This window comes from Lynx rufus, unplaced genomic scaffold, assembly GCF_022079265.1.
Source record: "Lynx rufus isolate CCGP_SWC_20201006 ecotype Redwood Valley unplaced genomic scaffold, mLynRuf1.p SCAF_5, whole genome shotgun sequence".
Lineage (NCBI taxonomy): Eukaryota > Metazoa > Chordata > Mammalia > Carnivora > Felidae > Lynx > Lynx rufus.
Genome location: NW_025814867.1, coordinates 25,859,094 through 25,882,574, shown reverse-complemented (window position 1 = coordinate 25,882,574; position 23,481 = coordinate 25,859,094). Strand labels below are relative to the sequence as shown.

The 23,481-nt window shown below is 35.6% G+C and overlaps 1 protein-coding gene across 5 annotated transcripts in view; it reads right to left on the bottom strand.

Annotated features, from left to right (window-relative positions):
- Positions 1-23,481, bottom strand: part of ANKRD28 (ankyrin repeat domain 28) — a 200,480-nt gene that overhangs the window by 19,013 nt on the left and 157,986 nt on the right. For all 5 annotated transcript variants that reach the window (XM_047098956.1, XM_047098955.1, XM_047098954.1 and 2 more), the window contains 11 exons: positions 22,340-22,422; positions 20,690-20,753; positions 19,177-19,245; positions 16,664-16,804; positions 10,242-10,353; positions 9,194-9,220; positions 8,698-8,772; positions 5,200-5,401; positions 1,600-1,687; positions 1,251-1,368; positions 465-684 (listed from right to left, as the gene is read on the bottom strand). In XM_047098956.1, the coding sequence (XP_046954912.1) occupies positions 465-684; positions 1,251-1,368; positions 1,600-1,687; positions 5,200-5,401; positions 8,698-8,772; positions 9,194-9,220; positions 10,242-10,353; positions 16,664-16,804; positions 19,177-19,245; positions 20,690-20,753; positions 22,340-22,422 (1,199 nt within the window). The remainder of the gene's footprint in view (positions 1-464; positions 685-1,250; positions 1,369-1,599; positions 1,688-5,199; positions 5,402-8,697; positions 8,773-9,193; positions 9,221-10,241; positions 10,354-16,663; positions 16,805-19,176; positions 19,246-20,689; positions 20,754-22,339; positions 22,423-23,481) is intronic.

Below are 23,481 nucleotides of genomic sequence, written 5' to 3'. Positions count from 1 at the left end.
TGACATAAGGATCTTATCTCGCAATATGCTCTGAAAACATGCACAGATTTCGGTTCAGAATGTGATACAGTTTCATTTTCTCCACCTTTTTTTGCCTAACACAAGTGCACTTAGAAAGTAAAAGAACATAATCAAACTACAAGCATACTATACAAAAGACATCACACATGTTATAAAAGTATGTTAAAAATGCAAAATACCTGTTGAAGCAAAGATTTAGAAAAAATTCAGACTTAATGAAAGCTTATCTCAAAAGATCTTTGACAAACTAATGTCTTGGCTTTAGCATGACAAGGGATAGGAGTAAGCTAGAACTATGTAGTAGATGATGTCTATGCTTCCTACCGATCTTACATTTTGCCTTACAAATATTCATGAATATCAGAGTGCTATATACTAGAGTTTCTTGTCTCTACTTGGTGCATTAATGGTACTTAATGTAGATTTGCATGTGTATACTTAACCATTGTAGCAAGCCCAATGAAGTGCTGTATATCCATGATTGTCTGCTATGGCTGGATTTGCATCCACAGATGCTGCTGACTGCAAAAGGGCTCCAAGAACACCAATGTGTCCACAGGCAGCTGATAAGTGTATAGGTGTCCGGCCCCTGCTATCTCGAAATAAGCACTTAGCACCATGTTGAAGTAATGCATCTACACATTCTTCATGGCCTGTAACTGCCTGAAAGAAAAATTGTTTGCAGGTAGTTGAATATGTCATCTTGGGTAACATGCCAATTTTTGCTAATTAAAAACTTTTGAAGTCCGTATTTCCCATATTCTACCATCAATCAAAGCATTTATCATTTTTTGAGTAATTCAATATTTTTATTGAAATTTGCCTAAAAGTTTATCAAAAGCATTAACTTTGTCAAAATACACATATTACAAAAAACAGGAACAAAGGAACTTATAAATCAGTGAAAACAAGGTAAAAAGGTGAAAGGTTCAAAGGTGAAAAAGACAAAAATGTGTAAGAAAATAGTTGTGATGAGAAAAAGTAAAATTGACATTAATTCTACTTAGGTCTTAGGTTTTTAAAATTTTGTTCCAACATTACTGTTTCCTGGATTAAGTTGTGTTTTACAGCTGTTTAAAATTCGCACTCAAAAACTGTAATACTAAAAGAAAGAGTAAAGACTATCTGGGAGAAATTTAATGAAGAAGAACAAACATAGCCTAGTTCAGTTTTAGGCAAAAGGAGATCCTAAGAAATTTTTGAAAGGCAATGGGAATATTTTTGCTTACCCCTCTATGCAATGCTGTCCTTCCCCATTTATCTTTGGCATCTACATTTGCTCCTTTGTTCAGCAGTGAGTAAACACAGTCCGTGTGCCCGTTGAGAACAGACAGCATCAGAGGAGTCCTGAGCAACAAGAGTAATAATAGGTTCAGCGTTACAACTTAAGACTACTCCATGAAAAACAAACTCCTGTTTTCTAAATATGCCTTTTTGTGATACAACTTCTAAAGTATACTTAAAGTGAGAAAACTGTATCTGTTGTTACTCAGTTACATAGTATGACAGACTTTTAGGGTTACAAGTATGAAGATTAACACACATCTTGAAAATAATTTAAAAATTATTAAAACTTACTGTCCATTTCCATCTTGAATGTCAACTGCATTCTGTGGTTCTGCATTTCCTATTAGTAGCCGTAAGCACTCTGAATGACCATTTGTTGCTGTAAAGTGGTATTTTAAAATTTCAGTAATTATAATGATAAAATAGAAAATTTCTATCATAGAGCACATTTTCTGGATATAACTGTGGAATAGTTTCATTGAATTTAATAGTCTAAGAGAAAAATATATAGATACAAAGTTTTATATTGCCTTTGTTGGTGAAACTGACTACAGGTATCAATTCCTCATGGTTAATTATGGCCATAGCCATCCCTCACCATCTGCCCTGGTATTATAACGCTCGTTTTATCTGGTTTTGGTGGTGGCAATGTGGTCAAGGGAATGCCTTCAGCCAAGGGATGAAACCATGATTAGATCAAGTCCATCACAACTCTGTTCTCTGCCAATGACAGCTTCCAAGATAAGTGCTGATCCAGTTCTGACCACTGAGATGCTAAGTCTGAAGGCTTCTGGGAAATATTTTTATCCCTGATAATGACAAGTCCTCCTCCTTTTCCTGATTTCAGAGGTGTTACCGTAAAGAAGCAGTAGCCATTCTGTGCCATGACTGCAAAGGCAAGAGAATAATAGAGAGTTCTGATACCACTGCTGAATCAGTCAATCCTGGAACTGACTCTACCTCTGAACATTTTATGTAAGAGGTTAAAACTCTTGTCACTTATGCCACCTTTTAGTTGGGTACTATGAGAATTCCAACTGATACATATACAATAAAAGAAAAAATGATCTCTCTAAAGAATGCATTTATATGTCCAAATACATAAAATGGGCAATGGTATAAAGTAGAAATAACCAAAAGAAAATAATAAGCTTTTAAGGTAAATTAAATCCTCTGCAAAATTCAGGTCCTTCCCATAATATCATAAAATCTGAAGTTGAAAGAAATATGTAAGTCACGTAATGATGCAAAAAGGAATATCTGTCACTATTCTTCCTAATTAAAAGATGACAATATTTTTTAATGTTTATTTTTGAGAGAGCAAGCGCACGCGCGTGGGCGTTGGAGTGTAGGAGGGGAAGAGAGAAAGGGAGACAGAATCCAAAGCAGGCTCCAGGCTCTGAGCTGTCAACACAGAGCCTTACATGGGGCTCAAACTCACAGACCACGAAATCATGACCTGAGTCAAAGTCGGATGTTTAAAACAACTGAGCCACCCAAGCGCCTCGAAATGACAAATTAGTGAAAGCAAGCTAGGTGCCTAATATTCTACAGTAACTTCTAACAGCTATATTAAATTCTAATAGCAATTAAGATTTGTGGTAACAACATCACTCCACATCTGTATGCCACACTCAGCCAGCAACTCTCATAGTAATCAATAACAGCTGTCACTGAAGCATCCCACCTGGGGATGTGTGGAGGAAATTGTTTGACCCACCATTTCTTTATTTTTTTTAACTGCTATTTATTTATTTATTTGAGAGAGAATAGAATAGAATAGAATAGAATAGAATAGAATAGAATAGAATAGAATAGAATCTTAAGCAAGCTCCATGCTCAGCTCAGAACCCAATTCAGAGCTCGATCCCACAACCCTGGGATCATCACCTGAGCTGAAATCAAGAGTTGGATGCTCAACCAACTGAGCCACCCAGGTGTCCCAGCCCACCGTTTCTTTAAGTGACTCACTTGCACTCAGTACACAGCAGCTACTGAGGAGTTTTTGTGTTTTCTAAGTTCAATATCTAAAATATCAAGCATAGTACCACTGGAGAAAACTGGCTCACTTTCAGAAAAAAAATAAAAGATCACAGTGTTCTCTTCATGACTTATGAGTACAGTACTCCCTAGCAATCTCCTAATTTGAAAGACATGTGTAGAACCAAAGCTTGTGTTTACTGAATAGGTTGGCACCAACAGTAAACTGCAGCTGTTTCACTGGATAGAATTTATAGACTATATGACATTGGTTAGCTACTTCTGAGGGACTGGCTAGTGTCTTGGTTCAATATTTATCTATAAAGAGTGCAAACCACTCCATAAAAGCTTTAAATCAGCTCTTCAAATGATCTGTGCTTACGGCATAATTTTTCAAGTTGCAGAATGATATATAACTTCATTCTTTTTCAGAATAAGATAACAGAAAATGGCAGCATTTTGACTTAATTCTTACCATATAACAATATACACACATTTATAGGCATTTTATTCCACTTAAAAATTTTTTGTTTTTGAGTCCTGCTTAAAGATCTAACAGTTTCTGAAAGGCTGCTCTGGAGCAACAGAGGGTGTTACCTACCTACCTAGTCTTCAAAAAGGCAAGTTTCCTAAAGGACTAGAAGTTCAAAACCCATATTAAAATGTGGTTCTTAAAAATCACTCTACAAAAACAGACTAAGTGAAATGTATCTAATCACATAAAGAAGAAAATAGTAAGGTTTTAAGGTAAGTTAAATCCTCTGCAAAATTCAGTAGTGGGGGGTGAAAAAAAAATACTTGGCTAGGATTCCTTCCAGTGGACCAGTCTTATTTGTTTTATTCTTTTAAGTCTATTTATTTTGAGAGAGAGAGACAGAGAGAGAGTAAGAGAGAGGGAGAATGTGAGAGAGCACAAGCAGGGGAGGGGCAGAAAGAGAAAGAGAGAGAGAAAGAGAAAGAGAGAGAATCCCAAGCAGGTTCTGTGCTGTCAGTGTAGAGCCTGAGGCAGGACTTGATCTTAGGACTGTGAGATCATGACCTGAGCTGAAATCAAGAGTCAGACACTTAACCCACTGAGCCACCCAGGCACCTCCTACCCCTTTTTAAGTTAGTTTTATTTATTTATATATTTATGTATTTAGTTTTTAATTTTTTAAATGCTTTTATTTTTCAAAGAGAAAGAGAAAGAGAGAGAGAGAGGAGAAGGGGTAGAGAGAGGGGGACAGAGGATCTGACACAGGCTCCGCACTGTCAGTAGAGAGCCCAATGCGGGGCTCGAACTCATGAACCCTGAGATCATGATCTGAGCTCAAGTTGGACGTTTAACCGACTGAGCCACCCAGACACCCCTAGTCTTAGTTATTTAAAATGAATACTGACTTGTAGTAATTCCTGTGGAGAGTCAGGAATCTGTATCTGCTAGAGATACACAGCTACCAAGTCCTCACAATGACATGGTTACACAATTTTGCATTCTGACACATTTGCAACATCACAAAATCACACCGTGGAGTAGATCTTGCATAAAGTAGGTGCTCTATAACTCCTGTGTGAATACACGTTAAATGTAGTACTCTGGTACAATAAGTCAAAATTGTCAACCGTTAAATGAAAGCACATACTAATCCAAAATAATTTCCATCAAAAAGAAGTAAAAAATATTGTATTGTTTTGTTGATAAAGTACTTCAGAAGTTAGACTATTACATAAATCCAACTTCTAAGGTAGACAATGATTTTTTAAAGCAATTATAATCTTGCTGTTGGCTTTTCCCTGAGAGAAAAATCATTCGACCTTTCAAAGTCAAGATTATTAAAATAATTACCAGGAGTATAACATACGAAAAACTGAAAAAGAAAAGAATATTAGATAGAAAGTGGTAAATAAAATCATGCGTAATATTTGACATACCTGCTGCATGTATAGGTGTTCTCTTCAAAACGTAATCTTTTACTAAAATGGAGGCTCCCTGATTAATGAGTACATCCACACATTCAACATGGCCCTTAAAGGCTGCAAGATCTAAGGGTGTTCTTCCACTACTGTTTCTCACATCAAGATCTAACAAAGACTGTACCAACACTTCCAGTGCTTGGTGGTGACCATGATAGGCCTAGGAATAAATAAAAATATAAATTAAAAAAAATACATATTTAGACTGACTTCTCAGATGTCTTTGAAAACAAAGGAAGTAAACTTGTCTTCACATTATTATTATATTTGAGATAATACAAAACTTGCATTATTGAGAATCCAGAAAACTTAACTGTAAGTATTTCTAATAACCAAATAGTACAATGTTAGAGTATATGTTAGAGAACAGGTATACTGCAGAAAATAAATGTTCAAATGACAGGTGATTTTATCACTAGTATACAACTTTCTGATTCATAGCATTCAATGAAAGTGTAACACAGATCCAATTAAAACTTTCATCCTAAGTCTATAATTCCAAAGCCTGTGTTCTTTTTTTCTTCTTTTAAAAGTTTTTTTTTTTTTTTTAATGTTTATTTATTTTTGAGAAAGAGAGAGACAGAGCACAAGCAGGGGAGGAGGGGCAGAGACAGAGGGAGACAGACACAGAATCCAAAGCAGGTTCCAGGCTCTGAGCTGTCAACACAGAGCCCGACGCAGGGCTCAAACTCACGAACTGTGAGATCATGACCTGAGCTGAAGTCGCACGCTTAACTGACTGAGTCACCCAGGCACCCCTCAAAGCCTGTGTTCTTAATCACAATTCAGTGCTCCACTTAACTCCCTGATAAAATTTGACTATACTTAAATTATAGAGATGGCCAGCAACTGAAGTTAATACTTAAGTCTTCTGATTTCTCAAATTAAAGTAACTATCCTTACCTCATAACATGCTATATCTAAAAAAATAAACATTTGTTTTAGCACAAAAACAGACAGACTAAATCTGGCTTGAGTAACTGCCATGTGCCAAGTTCTGTCTTAGCTGTACAAAGAGAACACGAAAATTTTTAAAGATTTGTCAAAATGAAGTCCTCTTCTTTATCACAGTTGAGGAAGAAGCTTTCCAGGTAATTCATTTCAAAAACCAACATATCAACTGAACATCTATTACTCTCGTTGGACTAGATGCTGAGCAAGACCTAAAGCAATTAACAAGACCCAGTTCTGGCACAAAAGGAATGTTGTCTCTAGTTCACTCATATTACCACTTTGTAGCTAAAGGACTTTTACAAGTCATTTCTGACACCATTCAGACCTACAGCTTAGCAGTCTGTTATCACAGGTGAACTTTTCACTGGGAACTGAAAAATGTAAAACTGTACCATACTTGAGCTAAATCTGAAAACATCCACTTAGCCAGAAATGGGCCCCACACTGCAGCAAAGGGCTGTAAAGTTATTTCTTGCAGAAAATGTCGGAAAGTACCAGAAAGAGGTAAAGTTGCTCTGGGCCTTACTGGTCTCTTTGATGTTTCTCACCACCTACAGAGTTTCTTGACCACCTTGAAGATTAAAGTAACTGGAGATTATGGAACTCTACCATCCTAGGATCACATCTAATCTTGTTCCGTAATAACCTGGTCAATGAGATGATGCTATTAACAGAAAGAAATGTGAGAGATACAGCATACGTATAAGACACTAGGAGTGTATAACAAGAAGAGACACAATAAGGATGACAAGAAGCCATGACGAGTTGCCAGAGAGCCTCCCGTCAGGATGTCCTTGTATAGGACTGAGACAACGAATTTGTACACACAGTATGTACAAAGATAAGAACCAAGACCAGTTTCCTTAAGCCTCAAGCTGGTGTGTTTTCACAGCACTAAGGTGTTGGATGGGGTGAGTTTGGAAGGGTAAAAAAGCACTTCGAGTTGTTTCTGAAAACCTCCTAGGAACAGATATATAATGTGAAAGTGGTGATATAATCACAGTTCACTGAGCCTAATTTACTAAATTTTAACAAAATTCGTTCCATTTCAGCTTAAAACCACTATTTAGCATAGCCATGTTCATATTTTGCACCACTATTCATAATAGCCATGGAGTAAAAACCTAGCAACCCCCCCCCACCCCAAAACAAAAAACCTAGTTTCTGAAGTAACGTATTCATAAACTTGGCAAAATGCTTAGTGTGGCACCTAGTAGATGCTCAGGAAGGGACAGTGCTAGTGTAAGAATGGTGGTGACGGAGCAGGAAGAACTGCCTTGCCATCTGCTCAGACTGCATCTCTCGCCACCAACAGTAAAATGGTTGTTTTCTCCACGTTGGCTCTGCCCTTTCACAGGACTTATTTACTGGGCACGTCTGGGAGAGTACATAGTATTTCCAAAGATCCACAGGGCAAGGAAGCAAGAAGCTGCAGCATGCCTCCCTAGTTATTTAGGAAATGGCAGGAAGTACTAGTGAGGAAAAGGGCAAGAAAATTCAATGAACGTGTGTTGGTGTTATGAAATACGCAAGGAGAGTATTATAAAAAATAATAGCATATATAAGAAGAAACAATTAAATGGATCACTGAACTTGTAGTGATCCATTAACTTAAGTATACACCCTCCTTATAAGCATTTTACTATATTTAAAACCAGAAGTCTCCCAAAAGGCCGGTGACTATATCGGAGTCTCCTGACTCTTAGTCTCTTTCTCACCCCCAGCAACTGTTAATGTGCTCTGTTCCAAAAATAGACTCTTCTTGTAGCACAAAAAGAACTAGACTGGGCCCTACTTGAAATTTCCTAAAGTAATTCATTCCCACATTTGATTTAAAGAATTGTTATACTTCGCTAACCTTCTCCTCTTAGGGACTAATCAGTAAGAGGAAAAATTCAGAGGTTTCTTTTTTTTATAAGTTTATTTATTTTTGAGGGGGGGGGGCACAGAGAGGGAGACAGAGAATCCCAAGCAGGCTCTGCACTGTCATCATGGAGCCAGACACAGTGCTCAATCTCATGAACTGCGAGACAACGACCTGAGCCAAAACCAAGAGTGGACACTTAACTGACTGAACCATCCAGGTGCCCCAAATCCTATAGCATGAGTAACTGAAGGACCAGTGAGCACACACTTAGTGCTCTAAGATCAAAAAGTAAGCAAAAAGTTGTAGAAATACCACAGAAAATACAGTTCTGTTTAGCAAGTTAGAAGCCATTCCTTTAGGGCAGTGTTTTTTTAAATTCACATCACAGGTATATTCTCTCCCTTAGAGTAGGCCTTTGGGGGAAATCCAAAGACCACAATTTTTTTTTTTTAATAAAACAAAACATAACAAAGTGAACTCAAGAAGTCTCTGAATTTAAAAAAAATTCTTAAGTTTTAATTTCATGATCATCATACATGGACCATCATACATGGGTACTAGTTTAAGTCAAACAAACATATATGAGGTATTTTCAGTAAACCAGCCATCAAGTTGGCTGTGAAGGTAGTACTCACAGCCAAATGTAAAGGGCTTATTGTCGCTCTATTGTCTGAATCACTCAGCATGTCTGTCCCCGAGGTTTCCATTAACTGGGAAGGAAAAGCATTTGAAATGTCAGAAATGGTACTTTTGGATATATTCTAGCAGTTATTCCTGCTCCCTCTCCCCCAAGTTTAAATCAATTTTAGAGTAAAAATTGACACTTGAACCATTATATTTTAAAATCTTAGTCCATTATATTATGAAAAACTCCACTCAGCAACCTTACACAATAGATCATCACGCATGTGTGGTAAGTACCACAGAATAAGAACTCTGAGGGAGGGCTATAAACTAGCTTGAGGGAAATGCTATTTACTCACCATCAAGTAAGAACCCCCTTCCCATCCCCTGCACATATGATTTCTGTCACTATGTTTGTTCTTAGGAATGTGTAAAACAGGCTTCAGCTCTAGTGAGAGCAAAGAAATAATACTCTGAATAGTAAAGGGGATATTGATTATTACTTACAACATCTAAAGGAGTTTCGCTTGCAATCTGAAATAAAATTTAAAATAAGAATATTTAGCTTAGGAAGTATTCATATATATTAGAGATAAATGTTAACTACAGGTCTATTTATACAAGGCTTCTGTTAAATTCTATTCTGAACTTGTGCTTCCTTTGTCTCCCAAGATTGAGTCTTTTAAATAAACAAGTGTATAACAGACCACAATCTACATGCATGGGTCTAAGATATTAGTCTACAAGATACATAGTAACCTAAGAAAATACCTGTTATTTCTGATAGCAGGTTTTAAGTGCTATATTGAATATGTCAACCTGCTTTTTCAATCTTTAATACTCACTCTCTTTGAGGGGAAGTGAAGTTTAATACAATTTATAAGGTAAATCTAAATAAAGAAACCTTTAACTTGAAGCATTTGTTACACACTTCAGAATCTTTTAACTTGTCTTTGATTTGGCAAAATGGAGTGAATGGTGCATATACTCAAGGATGAGACCATAACTGAAATAAAAAGTTCCTTTGCAGTATTGTCTCCCCTACCAGGAGAGGCTGTAAAAAGAACGGGCTTTTCAGAACTCTAAATATGTGGGAAAAAAGGCCTCCTCTCACAGAAGACATGGTTACAGTTCTTTAGAAATTTCTAGAAAACATTTATTTAAAGGAAGAGAAATGCTACACCAATGTGATGTGGTAATATAAGGGAAGGACATAAGTAGCCCTCTCCAGAGATTTAATTTTCTCCTTTCTTTCCTTTTTTTTTTTTTTTAAGTATGAAACTTATTGTCAAATTGGTTTCCATACAACACCCAGTGCTCATCCCAACAGGTGCCCTCCTCAATGCCCATCACCCACTTTCCCCTTCTCTCCTTTCTTTTTGAAAGGGAAAAGGGAATGCGAGATACTGAGGCAAGTATGAATTTAAGAGGTATATAGGTTCTAAAAATATTAAAAAGTGATAGAGTTTGTATCTTGATTCATTTATTCTCATTTTCATATGTTATTAGAATATAAAATCACATTAGTCCTTCCACAAGAATTCAGGAATCTTACCAGCTGAAGACATAGACGGTGACCATAAGCAGCTGAATAATGAACTGCATTGTATCCTTGCTTGTCACGGATCCCTGGATTTGCATCATTTCTTAATAAGTATTCCAGGCACCTATATATAGTAATAACACATTCAAAATTCTAAATCTTGCATTTTACCAAGGATTAAAACAGCCTGCAACTAAAAACTATTTTTTTACAATTACAATTTCTTACAATTCTTTTCTTGAGTAATGTAAAAATCATAAATATATCTACACGACATAAATTTGTCTTTAAATGACATTGACTGTAACTATCGTAAGAATACAAGCAAAATGTTCATAAGAATGAAGAAAATTCATTCAGAGTGAGTATCTCCAGAGTCTGTCAATAAGCTCAGTGTACCTGCGGGCTGTCTTTTACACAGTCACTATGTATGGCACCACCTATTCCACTCAAACAATATCTGACAGGATTAAACTTAGTGGTGGTGAACATCCAATGTTGGCAATATTACTGCTGACGTATCTGGAACACACAGTGAGTGTAAGATCTCATTAGGAAGCTGAAGAAAGGATATAAAAAAAAAAATCTCAGGAAAACAAGGTCAGATTTCAATGATCTCGAATCAGAGGACTGAGAAGGGTGTTCTCAGTAGAAAGTGGTATGGTGGTAACAAGAAAGACCTTCCCATGGTAGATTTACTTCGTTTCTGTGCGATTAAAACATGAGAAAAATAATTTTAAAAGGCATCATATGGTTCATGACTTGTTACAATTTTATTACGTGTTATTGTTACTGCAGCAACAAAGGGCACTGAATTACAAATTAAATGATCTGTCCATAGAACTTGTTATATACTAGTGATCTTGAGCAAATCAAATAGAAATTTCAACTTTATGGTGAAATGGCCTCTGTTTATTCATTTGACAGATGGGGGATAGAGCAGAAATCCAACTAAGGAAGCTAAACTCCATTCAGGCTCAAATTCCAAGTTCATAATTATTCATTGATAATTTGTCTAATATTGCAATACTGACTGCAATATTAACTAAATATTAATACAACTACTGGGGGACAATTTATAGTCAAATATTCCTTGTTAAAAATTGAAGTTTCCTTAAGGAGTGCACTTGTCATGATGAACAATGGGTAATGTATGGAATAGTTTAATCACTAAATTGTACACCTGAAATTAATTTAACACTGTATGTTAAATATACACAAAAAATAAAAAAAAAAACTATGAAAAAATTCGAGTTTCCAAAAGCATACTGAAGTTACACAAAAACAAAACTCTAAAGCAATGTAATTGGTCTTTCAGTAACTATATCATACATACACATAACTATCATCTATCTCTTATCTATCTATATTATCTATTATCTACCCAGGCTATTCTTTTCAATGCCAACCCTTATTTCTTTAATACTGAATTGCTTAAAATCCTTTCAGTCCCCTAGGAATTACTTGCAGAATCTATATTTATTATACTATCCTCAATGGTAGCAAATGTCTATGCTTTTAAGTGGGATTTTTATATTTATGTACAGCTAAAATTATTAGTCAAACATGGTGAACTGGGTATCATTGTGATTAAAACAAACAAACAAACTCAATCTGACTCTAAGGTAAGAAGACTGGTATTTTTTGGTGTTCATAAATTAGCTCTGAGGAGCCTGTACAAATTGTTCTAGGCAGGGCATAAACTGTATCCAGTTTTCCTAGGTATCCAACTCAGAGGTCAATGCTCACTGGAATGCATAAAAGATCTGCAGGGCTGGAGGACAGTCTCACTGCTTTGCAGGCACAAACATTTCACACAAGGGCATATCTATCTTTAATCAAGTTCTCTAGGTGAGAGAGAGAGAGAGAGAGAGAGAGAGAGAGCGAGAGAGCAGAAATAGTTCTCCCGAGACCTGAGTACCAGGAAGATTCTATCCGTGGAACAAACTATTTTAAGATAACTTGCTGATATATGAGTACTGAAAAAAAGATTTATTTAAGGAAGGCAAAACAAGTAGGTAAGTTCATGTTTACTTTCTGAAGTAGGAAAGCACATCTCAAGGCATTATCCATAGTGACTAGTCTAAATATACAGCATTAGTGCAGTGTTGGTGGTATAGCGGTGAGCGTAGCTGCCTTCCAAGCAGTGAATGGTTTCAAATAATTTAAGTGTTACAGATACAGTAGGTAGTTCTTATCATATTATTTATTTTTTACATTCACATTATTCAGATAATTGGTCTCCTGTAACAAAACAAAGGCTAACGGTTGATTCAAAATGATAAAATTCCTTCTACTGGCATGCCTTTTAGATTTTGCTAAGCAATATAAAATTTCTTAACTACTTTGTGAGATGAGCATTACCTTTAACAACTGGAAAAATTACTGTGGCTCACGAAAATCAAATCATTTGTTCCAAATCTTTTGGCTAGCATATGGCAAAGCAAGGACTAGACCTTAGGTTTTCTTTCTATCCAGTGCTCCTTTCATGCTACCGAATGCCTTAGCACATGAATTAATGAATTAGAGTGATACTTTAACCTGGGTGCTTACAAAATACTGAACCACAAATTATGTGATCTCGAATATCTGGACCTCACATTTAATTTGCAAATAAAATGGAGGGGAGAAAGTCTAATTTTTCTTTTTCTGAAATTGTAAATTAGCACACACACTGATTTTATACAAGTCAAAAAATTTAAGATGAATATTCTCTTTAATCTCTCTTTCCCTTAACATAAGCTGTATGCAAAACCTGGAGCAATATTCATGGTGAAACAGCTAAGTAATAAACTGCTCTTACTGTTACATATTGTTTCCTTCATTTAATATGTTAGACAAATTAAGTATCATTCCAGTTAAGCACATAATTTAAACCAGAGTACATTTCGAACTCTTCCCCTACCACCCATGAGTCCCATGGCTGGTCAGAGCTCTTGGTAAGACCCACTCAGCCCAGGGCAGGGAATGTGGCATTGTTCCCAGAGGCCCTCCTTCCTCTATTTTCTCCCATTATGGTGTATAATAGTGTCTGTTCTTATCAAAGAAGAAAAAAGAAAAAGATATCAAGCATAGTTTAAAAAATACAGCTATTCTTTACCGGAAGATTAGAGATACTGTTCTAGGCATTCAGATATCCTACACCTTATTTGGCCATTTGAGTTAGGTCAGACTATTTCCCCCATTTCACAGACAAAATGGGTAGAGAGATGTGAAGTAACTTGCCCCGAGTCTCACAACAGGTAGCAGAGCCACTATCAAACCCAATGTTGTCTTACATACATTTTCAAAATGAGTTACACAAGCCTGCTGAATATAAAGTCATGTACAAAAGCTAAATGTATTTTCTCTGTACCACAACAAAAGGAAATTTAAAGATAGGTTTATTTTGGCAATAAAAGTATTAAGTAACTTGGGAAGAAATCTAAGGATTATAAAGCTTCTACACAAAGAACTGTATGATGCCATTTATATAAAGTTCAAAACAATGATATTAGAAGTCAAAATATGCCATTTTTGTGAAAAATGCCAACTATCACCTTAGAAGTGGATCTCAGTGAAATATATATACTCATAAAAACATTTATATACAATTACATGAACACAGAAAAGGCTAAGGAAAGGCACATACCAAGGCTTTAACTTTGATTAGACTATGATGGACATGAAATGATCTACATACACACACAGAAATATTCAGGTTAATAGTGGTTATCTCAGGAGAACAGGCATGAAGAGGATTTCTTCTTTATGTATAATCAGAAAAAACCACCCCCCCAATCTTTTCCTTCTCTTATACATACCACATGGGTATGGAGGAGATCCTTAACCATCTTGCTCAAAGACAGCCCTATTTCTCTTCAACTGGCAAAGAGAATTTTATTTATTAATATTTAGTACATTAAATTAATATTTAGTACATGTTTCTTGTGACAGCAACTATGTATTTGAGTCATGACTGTCTATAAAGAATGCAGACACTAGGACAATGGGGGTGACTAAAAGAATGAGTAGAATGAGTCAAGAAAGATTTTACGTATTTTTCTAATATTTATTGAAACTGAAGATAGAGGGACATTAAGGCAGAGGAGAGTTATAAATACTTATATCGCTCTTGGATAGCAGAAAACCAATGTCAGGTATCAAAAATTCCAAAATATAAATTACTTTCCCTGGGGGTGCTGATAGGAAATTAGTAAGTCATCATCAAAAAAACAAAGCAACAGACACATATTACTGAATAATAGTAATATGAAACTATGGGATTTTGTGTTTTCTTTTAGAAAATATTTCATACTTGCTTTGCCAGAATTATATATGAAATCATGCCAGATTCTCTTATTATTCGACCTATACCTGGGAATTAAATGAGCACAACTTAGAAAAATAAATCTTTAATGCTACTGTTTAAGCCTCCAAAACAATCACTTATTGAAAGGATGCCTCTGGTATCCTAAAATGGTTACTGTGGCTTATAGCTTCCACAAAGTTCTCAGGGAACAAATCACTGAGTCAATAAATGATGGCATTAAACAGGATCTCTGGGATTCTGATTCTTTAAGGAAACAGAGGCTCTAAGAAACAGTGCTAGATTCTTTTATACCCATGATCTCAGTTTTCCCCACAATTCTAAGAAGTACATTTCTTTCTAATCTTACAGATAAAGAAGATTTTGCTTGGCAATTACTTGCTCAGGCTCAAAGAGGTATACTATAGAAACTCCAAGATTTAGACTGGGTCTTTTGGACCCCAAAGCTCATGTTCTTTCTATACATTAGGCTGCTTGGTGTAGACACTGAGAATTAAAACGTTTAAGCAATAAATATTAGTAGCTATGGCTCTAAACCATTGATATGACATGAGAAAACTAATGATTTAATTCACTTTAGTAGTAGTACACCTCTAAAGAAAAAGTACATTGGCTTAAAATAAAACCACAAATCCTAAACAGTATGGGCTGAACACTGTTGCTCTTTTGATTTTTGTGCAAGAATTAACATTTAATGTAATTTTCTAAGGGCAGGAGAACTTTGGGTAATCTCAATGTGCATGTGTGTGTGTTTATGTGTGTGACCTCTCAGTGGAATTTATGTAGATTCTGCTGAGCAACACCCAATAACCAGTCTGTGGGAGCAGTGGTAAAGGATTATTGGTAGTGATATAGTCATTTTAGGCATAACCTATTTCAAGAAAATCTATAAATCGAATCCTGAAAGTACAAAATTTATAAATCAGAGGATGATCTATTTTATCCAAATTTACCAAAATACTTTCTTATTTACAAAGTCTTTACCATAGATTTTCTTTCTTTGAAGAGCCACTACCTAAAAACATAGTCAAATAATTTAACTTCTCCCAAAATCTATCTGTACCTAACTATTCTGGGTATATATGAAATTGTACAAAGCGATATATTGTTGTAAACAAAAAGTACATTTTACTAGTGCTTTCAAGATTAGAGTTTTAGATATAAACCAACATAACAAAGTGCTACTGATAGAAATGGCTTTGATATCAGTTATAAAATTTATAACAAATTAACATTTGTGAATAATACCATCAAATTATGCTTTTTATTTTGAGGGTAAAAAGCAAATAGTAAAAACCAAAGAAATAGTTCTATGTTAAATAAAACTTCCTTGACATATATTTTATAAAATCCTTCACTAAGAATCACTATTTATTTTTTCTTAAGGTTATTTTTGCTCTTAACTGACCCAGACACATGGAGAATACCACAGACTGAAGATCACGGTCTCCAAGGAGGTTATGTTTTTCCAAGAAGGCAATATATATAAGGTACTATAAACAGTTCTGATCAACTTTAGCTGAACATTAATTATAAAAATAATTTACACATCTCTCAATCCTTTGTTCTCATTCAGTCATTCTTGGCCAATATTTAGTTAGCCTATTATCTCATTTACTTATTTAAGTAATATTTAGCAACAACTACATGTCAGATTCTGCGTTTGGTTACTCCCTTATTGGATACCAATTTATAAGGGTCTCTTACAAATATAAAATCTCAACCTCTGACGGATACTGGTATTCCAATCTCTGCCCCATCTTCTTGTTGGCATTGTCCATCTCTCTTCTCTTTCCCTTTCCCTACAATAAACTCAAGGCTGCTGCCTCTGAGAAGTCAGAGGGAAAAAACACGGAGGTGATATTAAGATGTGCTTTTGGCAGAGAGGACGACAAGAGGCCTTTATCTTTCTTCTACCAGACCAGTCAATAAGGCAGGTTGCTGAGTAGAAATAGGTAGTAAACTATGATTTAGGAATAATTATGAAACCAATTTATTTCCCGAACCAGAGACTAAAAAAAAGTACAAAAAGAAAATATAAAATTGTATAAAAAACCAACAGCCATCCACATGGAAGATGCTGGTTTATAGAAACAATCCTTCATTCTCACCACATGATACTTACTTGCCATCTGTGTCTGATGTAGCTGCATAGTGCAGGGGTGTGCATCCTCTTTCATCAAGGTCATTCACACTTGCTCCTGATCCCACAAGAGCAAACAGGCACTGGTAATTGCAGTTGGCAGCAGCATAGTGAAGTGGAGATCTTTTGTGCCCAAGTTAATATCAGAAAAATAAAAGCCAGGGACATATACCAGTAAACAAGAGCTTACTCTTACTTGACCCAGTTACAAATAATGTATTTATAGTGAGCCTGAGATTGATTTCTGCCATATACTAAGTCTTTTGGAGGGCTGGACAGAAAGCCAGTAGAAGAAAGTAAGATGGCAGAGAACCTCTAAGAATAGGGAATAAAACAGAAACACAGTTAAATTATTTCATGGTCCCCACAGTAACAATTCTAGTCTTTTGAGTATATCACAGACACCTTCATATTCTGCTCAGAAACTTCAAAACTTTCATTTTAACAAGGCTTTTCTTATACTAATAAAATGTTTTGCAGTACAGAGGTAGAAGAAACTTCTACTCCTGTCTCAGTAGAAGAATAAAGAGAAATATAGAAGCATTTAAAAGAAAGCCCAGTTGTAAAGTATACAGTAAAGGTGCACAGTAATAACAGGATTCTTAAGCAAAAAATGCACATTGTTCACTATTCAGAAGAGTTAGAGTACTGTTTTTAATTTCTAAAGAATGAATATTTATTTGTAGCCATTTTCGTCTCAGTTACTGAAATGCAACAGAATGTTACTAAAGTTAGGAGTCCCTAGTCTTTGGATTACAACTCTATGATGATCCCATGACTTTTCACTTAAAAAAAAAAAAAAAAGGGGCGCCTGGGTGGCGCAGTCGGTTAAGCGTCCGACTTCAGCCAGGTCACGATCTCGCGGTCCGTGAGTTCGAGCCCCGCGTCAGGCTCTGGGCTGATGGCTCAGAGCCTGGAGCCTGTTTCCGATTCTGTGTCTCCCTCTCTCTCTGCCCCTCCCCCGTTCATGCTCTGTCTCTCTCTGTCCCAAAAACAAATAAACGTTGAAAAAAAAAAAAAAATTAAAAAAAAAAAAAAAAAAAAGGAGGGGGAGGAGGAGGAGGAAAAAAAAAAAAACAAAGTGAAGGTAAATACAGTCCAGAGTCTTCATGGTATAATTTCTTCTAAAACATTTACTGAGTGAGATGACAGTAAAACATTATTTTACTTTATTGGATAACAATATACTGTAGTAATAGCATTTTAAGAAATACAGTTAACCCTGAATTACTTTCAAGCTTCTAAACTCAGAATATGCTTCCGAGGCCCTCTCTGCATCTGTAGTAAAAAACTCTTCAAGTACTACAAATTAACTAATACAAGATGGATTACAGTACAATTATCAAAGCAAATTGGCTGTAAAAATATTGCATTGCAAAGCCAAAGTGATTTTTGATTTTGCAGGTCATTAGTTCTTTCTATTAGTAAGCCTATGAGAGCAGTCTATTCCTCAAAGTAATTATGGAGTCAAGTAGTTTTTTTTCTTCTGTGCATTTCTGATTCCCTACTGTACATAATTCTGTTTACTTCTGTACTGGCCCATCACATGCACTGACATACATCCACATATTTCCTTCTGACACACACTTTCTTGTCATGTACTTTGATATAATTCTCAAGACACACAACCTTTTTTGCACTGCCACTTTTATTTTTTAAAGTAGGCTTCATGCCCAGCACAGAGTCCCACATGGGGCTCGAACTCACAACCCTGAGATCAAGATCTGAACTGTGAGATTAAGAGTCGGATACTTAACTGGCTGAGCCACCCAGGCACCCCTCCACTTCTGTTTTTTAAACCAATGTGAACTGCCTTCCATCATTTCCTGTATGGCTTTAGCACATGCTGTATCAACTCCTACTCTAAATAACTTCGCAGGTCGTGGTGGATATAAGTACTGCTACCATAAATGCTAGTCACAAAGAGGCCTGGGGCTACACAGTGAGAATAAGGATTAGCTAAAAAGACTACAAAGAGACTGTCACTTCACAGGTGCTTTCCTACCAGTCATATGAAGGGGTATGTGTGGATGTGTTGTTATGTGTGTATGTTTACACGGGAGAACAAAAATTTCATATATATTTATAACCTATTTCCCCATAGGGGAAATGACAATGAAATGACTTATGGGGAAGGAGAAATGTATTACTGAATTCTGGGTCTTATGAGTTTCTTGAAGGAACTCAGGCACCATGGGGGTTTACATTTTCATGGTATAAATATGGGAGGAGGAGGAATGATACCAAGATATACAGAGGTGCTCATAAGGTAGACCTGGTAGCCTGGGGCTGTGGCAGGGGCCCAAGTGGAAGACGACTGTGAGTAAAAATGAGTATTTAGAAGTTACTGACTTATTTGGGCTTCTCAATCGTGATCACAATGCAAATGATACTGAACTGTTCAGTTAATTCTCAGAAGCCAGTTAGAAGATCATGCTAATCATTAAGTAAATAACATTAATTACGTTCTATAGAGGAACTATATCACACTGTACCTCCCAAATTTGTCCTTTTTGTTGAAGTCTGCACCAGTATTCAGCAGAAGGTTTAGGCACTCCAAATTCCTAGATGGGAAAATACAGTTATAAGACTTAATTGTCAATAATTTTAAAATGAAATTGGTAGGTTTAAGTAAGTATCAAAGCATGCTTTCATTCAAGTGAAGGTAAAGTGAATAACATGATTTATATTTTATAAAAATTAAAACATTAAAATTCACCTTATCTAGAATTTTTAAAAGTTAGGTACACACATATTGATCAGCACGTTGATAGGAAATAACAAACGAATCACGTTTAACCGCTATTTAAAAGAAAGTTCACATTTGTAGTCTTCCTGAGAGTTTTTAGGAACCTTTAAAACAAACTTCAAACAACATGCTTTTAATGGAATGGTTTAAATTTAAGTGGTTTTTAATACCAAAATAAATGAAAATGGGCAAAAAAAAAAATTAAACCTGATAACACAGATAACATTCCAAGATGCTTTCCTTATTTTCTCCTATACTATAATTGCTTAGATGTTTCCTTAGTTAAAATTACAGGGGAGTACATGTGTGGATATTTCTATAATTTCATTTTCAAAAACCAGAACATCAACTTACTACATTACAATAAAAACTGTGACTGCCAAGTGATCAGATACTCATGTTTTCTTTTGTCCCTCTCTGTGGAGGCAAGTAACATGGAAGCTAGGTTTTAACTGGAAGGTTCTTTGGTGACCTTGGAAGAACAAGAGGACCCAGTCATAATAGTTCACAATCCATCTCTGGAACTGAGACTGACCTAGTGGCAGGTTCAGCACACTTGTCATCTGAAACCACTGGGAATTATTAAGGAATTATTATCAGGAATAAAATTCTTATAAATGATGTTTTTGATAAACCATCATGAATTAAATGGCTTATTATAGATTTAGGATCTAAACGATCAGAAACATTAGATTAGCAGCATGCTTCAGAGACCAAGAGTTTTAACTGAAGCTTGTTTATTCAAACCAACAGCCTATTTTCCCAGAGTAGTATTTAAAACTTTGTCCAAAATCTTTCAATCTCAAATTTTCTTCTTTCTATATATTAGCCCTGAGTAGAGGTAAGACATACACAAACCATCAACACTTTTTTCCCTAAAATTATGACCAAAAACCCCCAAATACTTTCCCAAAGAACACTAATATTACTCAAAACATCTCTAAATGTTTTGCTGGCTCTCATTTGAAGACATATATTCTTTTCACTTATCCAGAAATAATTTTTCTCTGATAGAAAGCAATAGTTCCTTTTACAGTTTCGCTCCATCTCTCCCAATCACAATTTATGACTCAGGTGGAAGATTAAAAAAAAAAGCATTTTCTACTATTCTGGACTTTTCTTCTCCCAAACCACTCTTATTACAGTTTGTTTTCTATTTTGAGGCAGCTCAGAACTAATAAAGAGAAACAAAGAGAAGAGAAAAAACTGGCATGACCAACTACCTTCTTCTTTAAAAAGTAAAAATTTTGTTAACATACCCTCCAGCTGCAGCTGCATGTAGACAGGTCCTGCCAAAATCATCTGGGGTATCTATGTCAAATCCTGTAAAAATGGATATATCTTATATAGTATCATAGATATGTTACTTCATACTAAAGTTCTAAGTCAAGAAATGTCAAGTATCACATACACCACAATCTCAAACAAAACTGAATTACAAAATAGGCACAAAATTATTGAAAATAGCTTAATAATGTCTAATACTACCAAAACATGCCTCTAGAGGACTGGGAGTTTTAGGACAAGTGCTGGCATACTTGTTTAAAAGCCATAGGATACAATGCTTAGTTGGTTGAGCATCCAATACTTGATTTAGGCTCAGGTCATGATCTCATAGCTCATGATATTGAGCCTCAGGTCAGGCTCTGTGCTGACAGCGTAGAGCCTGCTTGGGATTCTCTCTCTCTCAAAATAAATAAACACTAAAAAAAAGCGCCACAGGATACAATGGAATATTCTTCAACAATAAAACAACAACAACAACAAAGTACTGACACATGTTATAATATGGATGATCCTTGAGAACATTTGGCTAAGTGAAAGAAAAGACCACATCTTGGGTGACCATTTCTATGAACTATCCAGAACAGGCAAATTTATAGAGACGGAATGCAATGATTGCTTAGGGAGAGGCAGGAGGAAATGGGGACTGACTGCTAACAGGAGGATGAGAATGTTCTACAACCGACTCTAGTGATGGTCACACATCTCTGCGACTATACCAACAAACACTGAACTATATACTTTAAATGGGTGAAATGTATGTTATGTGAACTATCTCTTAGTAAAGTTGTTTTTAAAAGAAGCCATAGGTGCTCTGCTATCTGTGGACTATTTCTAACACTGAGGAGAAATTTTAGACTTCTCTTTCATAGATAAATGGGTTTGTGAATACTTGTGGAAATACACAAACTTTTAAAGACTTAAAGTAGAATTAACTTAAAAAATTACTAAGAAAAAAGAAGTGTTGTCTCACACAAAATGTTAATTTTCACTGAAACTTTCCCGTAATTCTTTCGGTAATCGTGAGTATTAACATACAAAATATGTTCAACTTCAACACTCTGAGAAACAGACTATCCTTTAAAATCAATGAAATCATATATATTCAGTAATTCTATGCATTTAATAAGGATCATAGTTTTGTAATATTTATAGAAAGCTATAGACCCTGTTTTGTTTCAAACGGACTATGATTATGGTATTTTAACACAGTAATTAGATATGGTATAAATAATTTCACAAACCTGGGAGATATTATAGAATGGCTATCAGCTCCTAAAAAAGGAGCATGCAAATGAAGATACTCTGTTTCTAGGCATAAAGGGACAATACTACCATCCAACGAACAGAAACTGCTCTAGAAATATTCTACAACCCATTCCCCCACTAACAGAAAGAAGGAAATCCCTGAAAGACAAAACCTTTCCCAGATCTGAAGAGAAAATTGAATGTTAAAATTAAAGAACCCAACATCTTCTAAGAGGACTTAATAAATGATTCACATTTGGACATATCTACAAGTAATTTTGGGAAAGCAGGATAAAAAGATTAAATTTTGGGGGATTTCGTGGAGACAAAAAAAAAAAAAAAAAAAAGGAGAATCAGTCTGCAATGGTTCCACTTACCAGAAGAAAGAAGTTTCCTGCAGCAATCTGAAAAACCACTTAAAGCTGCCAAATGGAGGGGGAACATTCCATGTATGCCACGCCTAAAATAAGTAGGACAGTAACCTCAATACAAGAATAATATAGTCATTTAAATAAGTGACAAAGAAACTAGCTACAGTGAAAAGATAGAGTCCAAACTTTTACACTTTGAAGAGCAGTGTGGCAAAAGGCTAAAGGTGACTGCAGCTTATTTATTATCTAGCAATTTTCCTCCAGGAGTAGGATATTTCAACCAGGGCATTATTGTCCTGATGAACTTTGTTGGATGTGGGGGGGTGGAGGGTGGGGTGGCGGCTATCCTGTGCGTGCAGGATGTTCAGCAGGGTGCCCCTGGGCTCTACCCACACCAGATGCCAGTAACATCCTTCTACCAAATTATGACAACCAAAAATGTCTCTGGACATGGGCCTAGGGTGTGAAATTCAATCCCCCTGCCTCACTCTTATTGAGAATCATTATCACGACACAAAACGTTCAAGAATGTTCACTGTAGTAATTGTTGTAGCAATAAAAAATAGGAAGCAACTTATGTTTGCAAATAAGTCGAATGAATAAACTGAATTCTTTATAAATAATTACATTTTATAAAATGAATGAACTAGAGGTATTTGTAGAAATGTGAAGAAAAAGCCTGAATTTTATCTACGTGGCTAAATCAAAAAAAGTTGCAAAAAGTGTACAGTGGCATCACAGTTACAGAAAGTTTACAAGGAGGCTTAAAACATGTTAATGAATATATATAAATGTAATAAAATGTAATAAAAATATAAAGGCACACAAAGGAATGATAAACATCAACTTCAGTAGGATATTTACTTTTGCAGAACATGCAAGAGAATCCATCTTTCTAACAACATCTTTTATAGAAACTTTTATAAAACAAAGCGAGCTGTTCCCACCAAATGAGGGGGCAAAAGACCTACAGGTAGTAGTATTTGGATGAAAAGGGAAAGCATTCAGCATATAAACATTTTTAGGTCTTTTATTTACATTTAGATTACAAATAATTAGATCAAAACAATGAAGAGCTCTAACCAAAACTGCTTATTATTCATAATCTAGAATGAACTGGGGTAAAAAAAAAAAAACATAAAAATACA